Genomic DNA, 13,749 nt, shown 5'->3' with positions numbered 1-13,749 from the left:
AACAGTCTTACCGACCAACATTAAAGTGCTGCCTGTACATTAATGCATCGGTAATAATCCATTAACATCATATATATATTAATGTAACAGACTTTCTGTCCTGGATACCTAAAGTACATTATGCTGATAATGCTTCTGTGCTTATTAAAGTATTTTAAACTGTTTCCACTTAAATGATCTAAACACTCCCTCCACCACTGGCTTCATGTGGTTTCCTTGAATAACAGCCCTGCATTATGTATAATAATAATAATAATAATAATGAGCAGCCCATTAGTCCCTGTGGTTCACCGGAACACAGACCAGCAGATGATGTGATGCTGCCCTCTCCTGTACAGTCACAGAGCATGTGATGGACTCCTGATGCCTTCCATATATCAGTGAATCAGATGTTTGCACACAGTGCTTTGACGTGTGCTTGGCAACATATCACTGGGTGGGTTTGTCCAGCAGCGCCTCCATCTGATCCCAGGTCAGGTAAAGCTGGATGGGACTGTCCTCCGAGGCGGGGCTTACAGTTTGGGGACTTTGTTCAAAAAAAGGACTCCATGCAGCAGTTGTGTTCCCTCACTGTTGGGGCAGCTCTCACCGGCTCTCCAGGGTCATAACTTCCAGGAAAACTTCGGTGCACACTCCCGACATGCAGACAGCCGGCGTGATGGATCTGTTCAAGTTTATCCGAGCGATCATTACCAGGGCGCTGTTCATCCTGGTGTCTCTGACCGGGGTGTGGAGGGTGACACATGTGAAGCAGGATCGCACCTACTGGTTCCTGACTTTCCTCTTCCTGCCGCTTGTCGTTGAAATGATACACACACTGAGGAGGCGAAAGGGAAAAGATTATAAGTGGTAAGATGATGTTCAAGTGTTTCTAATTATATTTTTACTGTAGAGTGCAACTTTCTGTGTGTAACTAATCTGTGTTGTTGCTTAACTTAACTGCATGGTTTGTACTTATTGTCTTTGCTGAATAGATTTACTGTAGAAAATATAAATAGATTAAGCTTTTGTCATCTCCCCCCTGTCCTCAACCCTTCCCCCCACATTCCTAAAAAAACTTGCATCCTGATTGTGCTATTGTTAAACCGTCCCCGGGAAAGTAAGGGTGGTACCCCTTAACTCAGCTGCCCCCAGGCTTCCTTCATGTTAAACGCTTATCTGTGCTGTATTTTACATGGATATGCAATAAAAGTCTAATTGAAATGTGTCACACCAAAAAAAAATCACAAAACACAAAATAAGAATTCAGATAGTCACAGTACAAACAATCAAGTGAAACACTAAAATATCCCTAACTAGTTTTGAGTAGTGTATGTACAGTAGTAGGCCTAGCTTTGTTGATATCTTCTACGACAGCATGCATTTTAATGCAACATACAGGAAAAACCAGTGCAACACAGTATTTCAGATTTTAAATTAGTTACAAAGACAAGCTTCATTCATTTCCTGCATGCTCAGGGATGACATGACGAAACCATACATTTGGTTATCCTGTTAGATAATCAAGCCACACAGGAAGTAGATGTTTGTTTGGAGTACCTTTAAAGGGGCACTGTGTAGTTTTGGAGACCAAATTCAAACTCAGAATTTCAATATTTACTATATTAATGGACTCAAGATATATGGATCTTTTCCGTAATTGAATAGAAAAGCTGTTCTCAGAGGAAAATAAGGGCAATGTTTGAGGCTAGAAAGGTGGCAGGGTCCGCCAAATATAAACCAAGTAAAACAGTATGAAATTGGGTTGTCCCTCAGGGTCAGTTTGTTTATTCAGTTAATTCAGTCATGAAAACAAAGAGAGTTTGTTTGTTTAGTTTGTTTAGAGATAAACATATCAGTCAGTGAAGATCTTTCTCTTCTGATTAAAATTTCTTCCCTAGAACTACATAGTGCACCTTTAAAGGATATTAAGATGTAGAGCTGCAACTAATGATTATTTTCATTGTTGTTTAATCTTCTGATTATTTTCTCTATTTATTGATTCGTCTGTTGGTCTATGCAATAGCAGAAAATTGTGAAAAATGTCGATCCCAAAGCCTAAGAAGACGCACTGGAATGTCTAATTTGTCCACAACCCAAAGATATTCAGTTTACTGTAGAGGAGCAAAGAAACCAGAAAATATTCATACACAAGAAGCTGAAATCAGCGGATTTTACTTTTTTCTTTTTTGCTTATCAAGATAGTACGGAGCCCTGAAGGTGACATGGATGTTTTGTTTTTTTTTAACTTGCGCGTGCGACTTACTATCTCGCACGTGCGAGTTATTATCTCGCACGTGCGACTTACTGTATCTCGCGCGTGCGAGATACATATAGATGAATGCATCTATATGAAATGGACTAAAAGAGCGGTCATGAGTCGTGTTGTAGCCAGTGATTTATGTATTACATAAAGAGACTTGCTCCTTTTGTGATGAGATGAGAGACTTGATGTTTTGTGATGATATTTAAACATAAATGTATTCATATTCTGGTAATGGCTTATAATAGATAAGCTTGTTTGAGGTATGTCATGAGGTATGTATCCACTGTTTTGTAGTTACCTGACTGGGTCTTCTCTCCATGCTGCATCAAGTCTGACATTCTTCAGAGGATTTTGCAACTCTCAAACTTCAACAATGACAATAAGAGCCTTACGTCTTTTAGTCAAATATAAATGCATAAAATTTGGTAAAATGATTACTCCAGTGGTGATTCGTTTTCTTTCTGTTGGCTAATTGATCAATCAACATCGGTTCAGCTAAAAACAGCCATACAACTCTGATTCCAAAAGAAAGTTGTGATGCTGCGTGAAACACAAGTTAAAACATTTAAAAGTAAAAACCCTATTTCTTGGTTGTCTTGCAGGTTTTCTCCTCCTATCTTTCTGTTCCTCATCAGTATCATTCCCTCCATCTGGATCCTGGAGCTCCAACGACCGGACAAAGACAGCGACCTTAAGGTACTTAATGCCAAAAACAAGAATAGCCTCTTTAGCCAGTGTCTGACTGCCTAAAACTTCAGTTCTCATGCTCTCCAAAACTTGACAGATGTTGGTGGGCAGGATGGCTGCAAAACCATCGCTCTTTGCACGCATACATAGCTCCAGTTCATCATTCATTAATTTGTACGTTCTATCAAATACTGCATTTGCTTTTAAACTAGACACTTTCAAGCTTTATTTGCATTGAAAAGTACAAGATGTCTGTGCTCAAAAAGTCTCTTTCAACTGTTTTCAGTGCAACAAGCTGGACTCCTGGGATAATTTGCGCAAATTAATCCCCCAGAACACGACCCAGAGAAACCAGACGTACCAGGACTACCTGAAGGTAAGAGTGGCATTTCATTTAGCATCACATGCCTCTTACAGCAGAACATATTCTCACTTATGATATTCCTGCAAAGAACAGGACGTTCGTCAAGTGAGACAGATGATTCAGGTTTTTTGTATTTCTTCGAAACCGCCTACACTGCAGTGTGAGTGAATCGACAAGCTTAAAAATAAAGGTTCAGACTTCTCATGAAGCTTTCAGGAAATGTGCTTAATTCTCACTTCTCACTTCAATTCTCCTCAAGCACATTTTCACTTTCTATATCCATTCTGTGCCGCTTTCTTTTAATCCTGCTCACAGTTTAACCAGAGCTCTCTCTTGCCATCACAACGATGCTGCCCAACAATCAGAGTCCAGGTAGACGTTGCACCTGACCAAGAAATAACCAGGCCCATAAACCCCTCATAAAAATTGGCACTCCCACTCAGTTTTGCACGGAATAAAACAACAAAATTGAAAGTGTTAATGATTAGTGAGCTTTTAAGGGATCGAGCTTTTAAGGAACCACCCTGCTACCAGTCTTTATGCCAACTTCCTGCTGACTTTAATTTCATATTGTCAGCTGACATGAGAGTGGTATCGATCTGTGTCAAGAGAAAAAGACAGCATTAAACATGGAAACCTCTCCAACCTTAAGTGTAAATCTCATAGCATAACTGGTCGCCTGAAGCACATTGTGCTTGAAGCATCATTCATAATAACACCAGAGCGGCAAGTAAGGTGACTAATTGATTAGCAGATCGAAAGAAAGTCGATTCATCTCTTTTGTTATTTTCAAGCAAAAATGTGAAACATTTTGTGATTCTAACTTCTTAAATGTGAGAATTTACAGCTTTTCTTTGTCATTTATGACAGTAAATTAGGTCTTCGGGTTTTTGTCTGTGTTTGTTGGACCCAAAAGCGGACGCCAAGACAGGGGAAAGGTTAAAAGGAATTTATTCAGGTTGCTCAGGTGAATGGGTAGTGGAGGAAGGCTCAGGCTCAGCAGATGGTTTAGCTGGGGCTCACGGTACTGGAAGGCTGAGGCTTAGGTGGAGGCGCAGGTGAGTGACATGTGGTGGATCCACAGAGGGATTTGGCTGGTGGCAGAGGCGCAGGAGGCTGGGTGGCAGAGTGGCTGTGGAGCTGCTCGGAGTTGCACAGGTTCTAGGAATGACGAAAGTCATTGCAAAAATTATTCTTGAGAGTTTAAAGTTACACAAGAGTAAAACCATCACAAGGAGTAGCACGAGTGGTGTTGCCATAAATACCACAGTGACGAGTGGAAACAAGCTGGCAGCGAGTGGAGAGAAGACCAGAGTATTTAAGTTGGTGCTGATGAAACATGGGCTGCAGGTGTGTGAGAGGCAGGTGCTCAGGACATCCAAGGAAGCCACGCCCAGCCTCTGCAAGACAGTAACACAGAAAAACGAAGCAGCTACTTAAAATAGCCTACCTGTTTTGGTCGCTTCAAAAACAGCTAGATATGGTCTGCCTTCCTGTGAAAAATAGCCGGCTGTGGTTGCTTCAAAAACAGCTGGAGATCTCCCCACAGATTCAAACTGCGGGCACCCACTTATGGCTTATGGCTTGTAATAACTGGGAAATTACGATTACAATTCATTTGTCATGTCATTTAATAAACAAATTGATTAATCAGTTAATCGTGAAAATCTGCTGATTAATCAATAATGAAAAAAGTTGTCAGTTGAAGCCCTAAAAAACAGTGTGTCTGTGTTATATTCATTTCCAGCACGTATGAAGAATCATTACTCTGAATGGAGATGATTGTTAAAACTAATTGCCTGATGCTCTTGAATGAGGCATTTTTGCTGTAGAAAAAAAAAAAGATTTACTGTCATCCGGTCTAAAATGTTGAAAAACAACTTCTAAAGCTGAACTGGTGGCTCTCTGTCTAGTTCTTCAGTGGCCAAGAGTGAAAGACTTGTGGTTGAGTGAGGTGGTTATCTAAATCCTACATCTGATCAGAAGTCAGCACATAACATCGAATCCTTGAGGAGTTTCGGATGGATTCTCTGATTGCCACTTGGAGTAAATCCGGAAGAGACGAACATGAACAGTGGAAGATTGAGGAGGTGGATGTAGCCCCAGGGTTTAAATAATTCAGAAAGAATTCACCAGTGGGAGTGCATAGGACCTTCCCACGAAAACAGGCCTGGATTCTGGGAAGAGTCGTCCTCTCTTCGCCTTATCTGATGGAGATTTGGAGACAAAGTTAGTCAGTGTTTAAAGAGTCAGTTCAAAGAATCTTAAATACAGCAATTAGCACAAGTGATTTTTTTTTTATTTAATCATCGGTTGATTGCTGAGTGAAACCTACATTTTAGTTTCATCAGAGTTGGGACAATTTCCTTGTTGTTTGTTTGTCCATTCTAATATTGTCTTCAATTCAGGCATCCTCATTAAGAGCACACATTTAGGATGCATTACTTGCGGCATTAGTTGGGCTATTACTTATTGCTCCTGTGCCATTGCTTTTAATTTGAGAGGTAGGCAAGGGAGTGTAACTAACTGCATTGGTGATTTGAGAAAAGCTATGAGTCACCCGCTGAATTCAGCATGACAGTTATGTATGTAAGTTGCAACAATTAAGAGGTTACCCCTCTTTACAATAGCAAAACTGGATATCACCGGCACAGAAATGATGGGGGATGGATATTCTGCTCTTAAATCAGCATGTAGAGAGAGAATTAAAGAGGTCCAAGAGTTGACCCTTGAGGAACTCATCTGGTCTATCTGGCTATCTGGCTATGAAGTAACTTACAGAAATACAGACCGATGCTAATTATCCGAGCCCACACTCTCAGACATTTAAATTAAGAAGTCCTCAAGGGATGTCCCGTCTTTTGAAGACGGACAGGCTTCAGAATGAACCTAAGCATGCTGATTAGACTTGCATTTGAAACAGCAACAAAATGATAAACAGATTTTTACAAGTTACAGTTATTTTTACAGCCACAGTTGCAAGAAACGTCAGAATTATGATTACAAAAAATCAGCTCAGCTTTAAATGCAGAATTTCAGCCATTAATGACAAACAAAAGAGCCTAAAACAGTGTGGGAAATAACAGTTAGAGGGGAGCATTGAGAGTAATTATATAAACAACAGCCAAACCACCACCACACCCATGTAGCCCAAGAGAGTAAAAAGAGAAAATCTGGGGGACACACCTTCAAAAGCTGGCTGCCCCTCGCTGTGTTTCACCAAAAAATCTTAAATTGTGCAACATAATAGAGTCATTAAAGGACGCATCTGGTGTTCTATATTCTTATCAAACAATGAACAGTGAATTTATTCAAACACTGATACAGATTATTTCTCCGTGCTGAGGCTCAATTGTTGACCAAAAACTATCAAGGACACATCGGTGAACCACACTGTTGCACTGAGGTCCCACATACACCGTGCTGCTGCCTAAATTTCTCACTTGTGTAATAGCTCCCCAGAGGAATAAAACTATGCGGTTTGCTCGTGTTTTTGCAGTTGTTGTTTTTTTACAAGCTAATGGACATATTTATGACCCAAAGATTTAAGCCTCTGGAAGAGAACCATTGGCAGTGTAGGGAAGTGAGAATGCACAGAGAGAAGGACTGACTCATTGTTGGTTTTGATCATTTCATTGGAATCATTTACAATAAAAAAAAATTACAGAATGTCTCAATATTTAGCAGACCACATTTCACACGGTCCATAAATGGAGTATCCAATAAGTTTTAGACAGCAAGCATCACCAGGTTAGCAGAATTTCTGCATATTTAAACTATAGCAGGTTTATTGCTAGAATGATATTTACCAGAAAATGGTTGCGTTTCATGACATGAGAGCCAGCTGCATTTGTTAAAGGAGACATATAATGCCCATCTTTAGGTTCATTATTTTATGTTAAGTTGCTACTAGAATAGGTTCACAAGCTTTAATGCTCAAAAAACACATCAGTTCTCTCATACTGTCTTGTACAGCAGCACTGTATTCCTCCTCTGTCTGATTTATCTCCTGTCTAATCTCCTCTGATTGGTCAGCTCACACATGCCTGAGCCTGTGCAAAATAATTCTTACATGCCAAACTAGCTGCTAGGAATTAATCAAGCAAATGTGTGACACGGTGACATTGTGTGATGACACGAAGTCACAGGCCGGACTACTGACAAGGCATTTCAGGAGAAGTGTGGGAGAGAGGAGCTTCTGTTGATGCAGACTTCGACCTTTCACATGCACAAGAACATAAATACACTGAAGGAAAAGGGAAAAAACGAAAAAAGCATTACAGTTCTCCTTTAAGTGTTAACATGATTACTGATTGAAGAGACCCACCCATGCCCGAAGAACTCTTGTTGACAAAAATTAACTTTCAACCTCTCTTCCTTTTCCACTTTTTCAACCAGATAGCCTCGTCTGTCTGCTCCAACGACTGGATCCTGGCTCTTCATCAGATCCTGCTCATCCTCCTTATCTTGGGGAAGTGGCTTCTCCCCCTGGGAGGCGGAGTCACGCGTGACGAACTCTCGCAGCTTCTCCTAATTTTTGTTGGCACTGCGGCAGACATCTTGGAATTTACTAGTGAGACGCTGTCGGACGTCAAGTGGGTGGCTTATTATGATGCTTGTTCGTTATTTATATTCTTTATAATAGTTTTATGTATGTCCAATTAGCTCTGTGCAACAAAAGACGTGAAACTCAACCGTATCCCTGATGAGTTGACATTATATCAGTGCTTTCACTGAAATAAGCAGCATCCTACTGACTAACTATATTTCCATGTGTCTTCTCCAGAGAGAGCAACCCTCATCTGGTCTACATCATCTTAGCTGTGTGGACTTGGAGCATGTTGCAGTTCCCCCTGCATCTGGCTGGTCAGTGTGTGTTTGTCTGTAAAACTGATAACTTTGATGCTCATTAAGCCACGCTGTTGTGTTAAGCAGTTACAGCCGTGTTGTGTTATGCATAACCTCTTCCCAGTGTGGGGTAATCCAAACAGTGTGATTGGAAATTGGCACAACATAAGCAACGTCAGCAGCATTCAGGCCAGTGCTTTAAGTAAACAGTGAAAACTCGTTCAGCTGAAATCACTTCTCTGTCTCCAGCTTTGTCAAATTATTAACCCGAAAATCTGTTTTCTTTTCCCGAGCCTTGAATAAACCACAAGGGCTTTTATCAGGGACATTGTAATACCCCTCCATTCAGATACATGGTTCTAAAACCAGACAAGAAATAACTAACAGGAAGGCTGTACTCAAGGAGTTTGTATAAATGTTGACAGTGTTTAGAGGGAAATCCACTCTCGCACATTCAATACATAAATAGATCTGGTGGGATAAAGTATTTTCTGTTAAGAGGAGGTTCTTATCAGACAAGGCCCAACTAGCAGATGTGTTTCTGAAACTTATTACACTGTTCAGAGAAAAGAATGTAAACCAGTTTTCTCAGCCTTGAGGGAACAAAGGATAAGGTTTTACTGAGGAAAGAAAGAAAGAAAGAACATTATAAAGTGATTATAAGCAGCGCAGCTTTGTTCTTGAAAAAACAATCTCAATTATTCATGACTTAACCTCTAATTCTCAGGTTATCTGGGAGATTCTAAGTGATACTTCCACATGTAGCTTTACCGTCATAATGCATTTAGAGCACTTAGCGCTTGAATGCATAGTGCTCTCTTCTGAGCGAGCAATATGTGTGTTTGTGTTGCTCATGGGTGTGTCGTTGTTAGTATCCAGCATGTTTGAATGCCGTGTAAACACAGAAGTGTTGACATACATGTGCAACGTGTTTCAAAGCACATTCTATGAAACCAGCAAACCAGAAAAGTTGGGACCATTAAGTAACCGTTCTGGTGTTTTTGATCATGTCACATGATCTTCGTCAGCTGATGAAGTTTGCCAAGTTTTCAGTGAACTGTAGGTGTTTAAATTGGCAAAAAAAAGAAAAATCAAGGACAGCGCTCCCATTTAACTGTTTATGTTTGCCACATGGACGTTTTGGGCGAGGCATCAGTCTACACAGGTGTTTTAATTAAGGCTTACTCGTCTGCACAACAGGTACATCCCAATAGGGGGAGCTATATCCTTATCAAGGAGAGCACAGGACTGCACAGGGACCCATATAAGAAAATATCACACAGCAAATGAATAAATCATAAGAAACGTGCAAATGAAATCTCCTCATTCATTCCCTTCAGAATCAGGGTGTCTAGAAAATGTGTCCAATACGCTCCCTGTTACTTCCTCTCAATGCCCAGATAATGTAGTGCTCTCAGACTGTGACTCAGACTTTTCCTTTGTTTCTGATTGAAGAATGACTTTAAGTTTCCTTTACAACAAAATGTGGCCAAATTTAGGTGCAAAGAGAAAATGTGCAGCCTAACAGACTGCCCCTCTTTTCGGTAGCCATCTTGGCAACTTCCCAATGACGCTTCTACCGCTGACCTCTTGTTTTTTCATCTTTATTTTCAAAAGTGGTGTCAAAGCCCGGCAGCGAGGGAGAAGAAGGCACCAATGAGACGTCCCTCTTGTCTAAGCACAGCACGGACATATGGAGCATCGTGGAGGCCTTGTTCATCCAGGACGGGCCCTTCCTGGTGGTCAGGCTCACCGTCATGATACATTACTATGTCTTCCACCAGATGCTGGTTTTCTTTGCCATCAAGAACTTACTGGTGGTCATACTCAACTTGTACAGGCTGTTTGTTATATGCCAGGACTTCAGGCCCTCCGGCCATACAACCGGCAGCAGCGGCAATGTCCTATGAGTTGAGGGGGAGGAGGGGAATCGGGGAGAAGTCACACACTAAGTTTTACAGATACAGTCGACTGGCAAAACCTACAACTGGAGGAGGAGAAGAAGAAAATGCTTTCCTTCTGTTTTCTTTTCACAATGTGCTTAACTCTGTGGAATCAATTAATGTTGAATAATTAACGCTGTTGGGAACAGAAAACTGTGAGGGAACGACGTTGCCAAGTTCACGTTCCACACTGCGGCGCCTCGCATGACTTCTTTACCTCATTGACAGTTCACTGACTGCAGTCCCTCAGTCAACTCAGTTAAAGATCAATGTAGATAGATTTCAAGTTAGAGATCAATGATGATCTTTATGATTAGGAGCTCTGTGGCATAGCCTGTACTATTTTACAAAAGCACTTATTTACTGACCTAATAAGTAAATAAGTAAAGGACATTTACTCAAGTTGCTATTTTATGATTCTTCTCCACTACGATTCAGAGGGAAATATTGTTTTTTGGGGTATTTTTTTCCACTACATTTATTTTACAGCTTAAGTTACTAACTTTGACTCACAAAATATATGATCAGCTCATTGAATATGCCACCATGTTATAGATTTTGCAACCAGATAGCCTCGTCTGTCTGCTCAAACGACTGGATGCTGGCTCTTCATCAGATCCTGCTCATCCTCCTTATCTTGGGGAAGTGGCTTCTCCCCTGGGAGGCGGAGTCACGCGTGATGAACTCTCGCAGCTTCTCCTAATTTTTGTTGGCACTGCGGCAGACATCTTGGAATTTACTAGTGAGACGCTGTCGGACATCAAGTGGGTGGCTTATTATGATGCTTGTTCGTTATTTATATTCTTTACTATAGTTTTATGTCCAATTATCTGTGGCATATTAGTACTATTTTACAAAAGCACTTATTTACTGACCTAATAGGTAAATAAGTAAAAGACATTTGGGGTATTTTTTTCACTACATTTATTTCACAGCTTAAGTTACTAACTTTGACTCACAAAATATATGATCAGCTCATTAAATAAAAGGCCCACCATTAAAGGCCCCACACATCTACTCAGGACCTATTTAAGCTAAGCTATGCTGGGATTTTCATGAGGGGAATCGTTTTACAGATACAGTCGACTGGCAAAACCTACAACTGGAGGAGGAGGAGAAGAAGAAAATGCTTTCCTTCTGTTTTCTTTTCACAATGTGCTTAACTCTGTGGAATCAATTAGTTGTGAATAATTAACGCTGTTGGGGAACAGAAAACTGTGAGGAATCATGTTCTTACGCTTGCAAGGGGACGAAGTTGCCAAGTTCACGTTCCACACTGCAGCGCCTCGCATCACTTCCTCACCTCATTGACAGTTTACTGCAGTCCCTGTGGAGCTTACCTCAGTCAACTCAGTTAAAACTCAACCATTTATTCAGTAGTTATCCGTCACTGACATACTGTGGGGATAAAGAGGAAAAGAAGGAAGCAGATCACAACAGGAAAAGGGTGCGTGAGTCCCAGAGAAAAATATCCTGAAACTGTCACATCTAAACAGATAAAGCTCATTACCAAGCCTGCCAGCCTGTCACAGTAAAACGATGAGAGTAGTCCCAAAGCACAGCCTCTGATTGTCAACACGGCACCTCCGCTGACAGAAGACAGGCTACTGCTTAGATAAAGATTTAACAGTGTAGGAGGGAAGGCAGGAAGAGAGGAAGACAGAGAGATAGACTTGATGATACACAGACAGTGATGTGTTGACAGAGGCTGAGATCGAGGGAGAGCGATTTTGCTTGTCTGAAACCCAGACAGGAAGTTTAAACGGTTAGTAGAAACATCCCATCCTATAGTTTGATAAAACCACTATATCAACACAGGATAAGTTAGACCATGAATTCTGGATTGTGTGACATTTGAATGGGAAATAATCAGGAAGGGAAGTAGAAAATCATTGTTTTGAACTATGATTTCCTCTATGATAACCCCCCCCCCCTTTAAAAAAGGGACACGCTATTCACAGATCCATAAATCATTATGTTTGTTGCCTCAATGTGATTCTGTCCTTAAAACAACAGTTCCAGCGAAAATGAAAAATGCAGTCATTACCCGTTCACTCTCATGCCAGGAAGTTTCGTAGTCCACAAAACATTTCTGGAGCTTCACAGCAAAGCAGAGTTGCAGCATTCTCCTTCACAACTGAAGTAGTTGGAGACTTGTTTTAAAAAAGCCCTGAGATCCCAAATTTATTGAAATTTTAAAACAAGAAGCATCCACTTCAGTTGTTTAGCAGAATGGTGCAACACTGTTTTACTGTGAAGCTCCAGAAATGTTTCATGGGCTACGAAACTCCTCCCGACTTTCGATCGGCATGAGGGTGAGTAGATAATGACCGTTTTTAATTTGTGGGTGAACTGTTCCTTTAAGTCTTGACTGATCGTTGCTACTCTGCTACATTCCATTAATTAATTTGTGTTGTTCAATAGCTTTGAAGATAAAGAGACTCGAGACGCATCAAATCGCACTCAGGTAATCGACTCAGTTTGAATTGTGTGTGTGGCGTACCCTGTAAAACCATGAATTACGTCTTCTCGGCATTATTATAACTCCCTGGTTTATGTGAAAATGTTTTTGAGACAACGTTAGAACAAACTGCATTTTAACATGTTTTATTGTTTTTAGTATGTTATCAGTTTTATTTTATTTTTTATCTCAAATAACCCCAAAATAGTATTATATCCTGGCTCTGACTCCAAGTGTCATTTTTGTAATATATCATATTATCATAGTTTTGTGTGTATGATGTATCTTGTTCTGACACTGCCCAAATAAAACATTCCACATTGTCCTCCTGTTTCTTTCTCATTATTTTTTGAAAAACATGTCCTTATGTATAATATTTTAAAGTTAGAGATCAAGGGTTTCAGGTGACCACTGGCCAGAGAGTCAGAGGGCAGTCGTTGAGAGTCAGAAGAGAGTACATGGCCAGAGGATTTGAGCAGGGAAGACACGGGCAGAGAGCCAAACAAAAGATACAGCAAGACAGTCGTCAGGACATCATGAACTTATAAGAATGATGAAGTTCCCCAAATTCCTGAAATGTTCTTTTTTTTCTTATCTTGTTGCACAAAATATTAAAGGATAAGTTCACCAACTTCATGCCGATCAAAGGTCGGGTGAAGTTTCGTAACCCACAAAACATTTCTGGAGCTTCACACCAAAACAGCATCGCAAGATTCTCCTAAACAACCGAAGTACGAGTACTTTTACTTTAAGCACGTTTTGCTGATAATGCTTTTGTACTTTTACTCAAGTGCAGAACTTTTGCTTGTTGCTTGTATTCTGTGGTACAGTTACTTTTACTCAAGTAACGTCTCTGAGCATTTCTCCCACCGCTGACTGTTGGGAATTACACAGACGTAAACACAATTTATCATCTGGCCATTTTTGCCTCAAGCTCACCTTTCAAAGAGTAAATGATGTGAGCAGGTTGCACTTCTCACCTGACACCTGACACAAAGCCTCACCACACAGCAGCAGCTACTCTCAATTTTAGGCCAAGAGTGAAATTAAAGGAACCTTGAAAAACAAATCTACATCGTGCTATTTGACTTGTTTTGGACAGCAACTGTTGTATCTTAAATCGCAGACTTCTGTCTTCACACTGTGGACATCAGAGTATTAACACATGAGTTGATTGTGTCATCTGCTGACGTCTTTTGTG

General features: G+C 40.6%; 1 protein-coding gene across 1 annotated transcript; it reads left to right on the top strand.

The window, feature by feature from the left end:
- Positions 1-463: 463 nt before the first annotated feature.
- Positions 464-12,261, top strand: LOC311270508 (transmembrane protein 26-like). Its single transcript, XM_084375422.1, has 6 exons — positions 464-849; positions 2,848-2,941; positions 3,219-3,308; positions 7,695-7,891; positions 8,083-8,162; positions 9,762-12,261. The coding sequence occupies exons 1-6, from the start codon at positions 488-490 to the stop codon at positions 10,052-10,054; spliced, it is 1,116 nt and encodes a 371-aa protein (XP_084231548.1). The 5' UTR covers positions 464-487; the 3' UTR covers positions 10,055-12,261.
- Positions 12,262-13,749: the final 1,488 nt, after the last annotated feature.

The sequence above is a fragment of the Pagrus pagrus genome (genome assembly GCF_965226575.1).
Source record: "Pagrus pagrus genome assembly, chromosome: 15".
Lineage (NCBI taxonomy): Eukaryota > Metazoa > Chordata > Actinopteri > Spariformes > Sparidae > Pagrus > Pagrus pagrus.
Note: the sequence above shows the minus strand (reverse complement) of the source record. Positions and strands in the feature narration are given on the sequence as shown.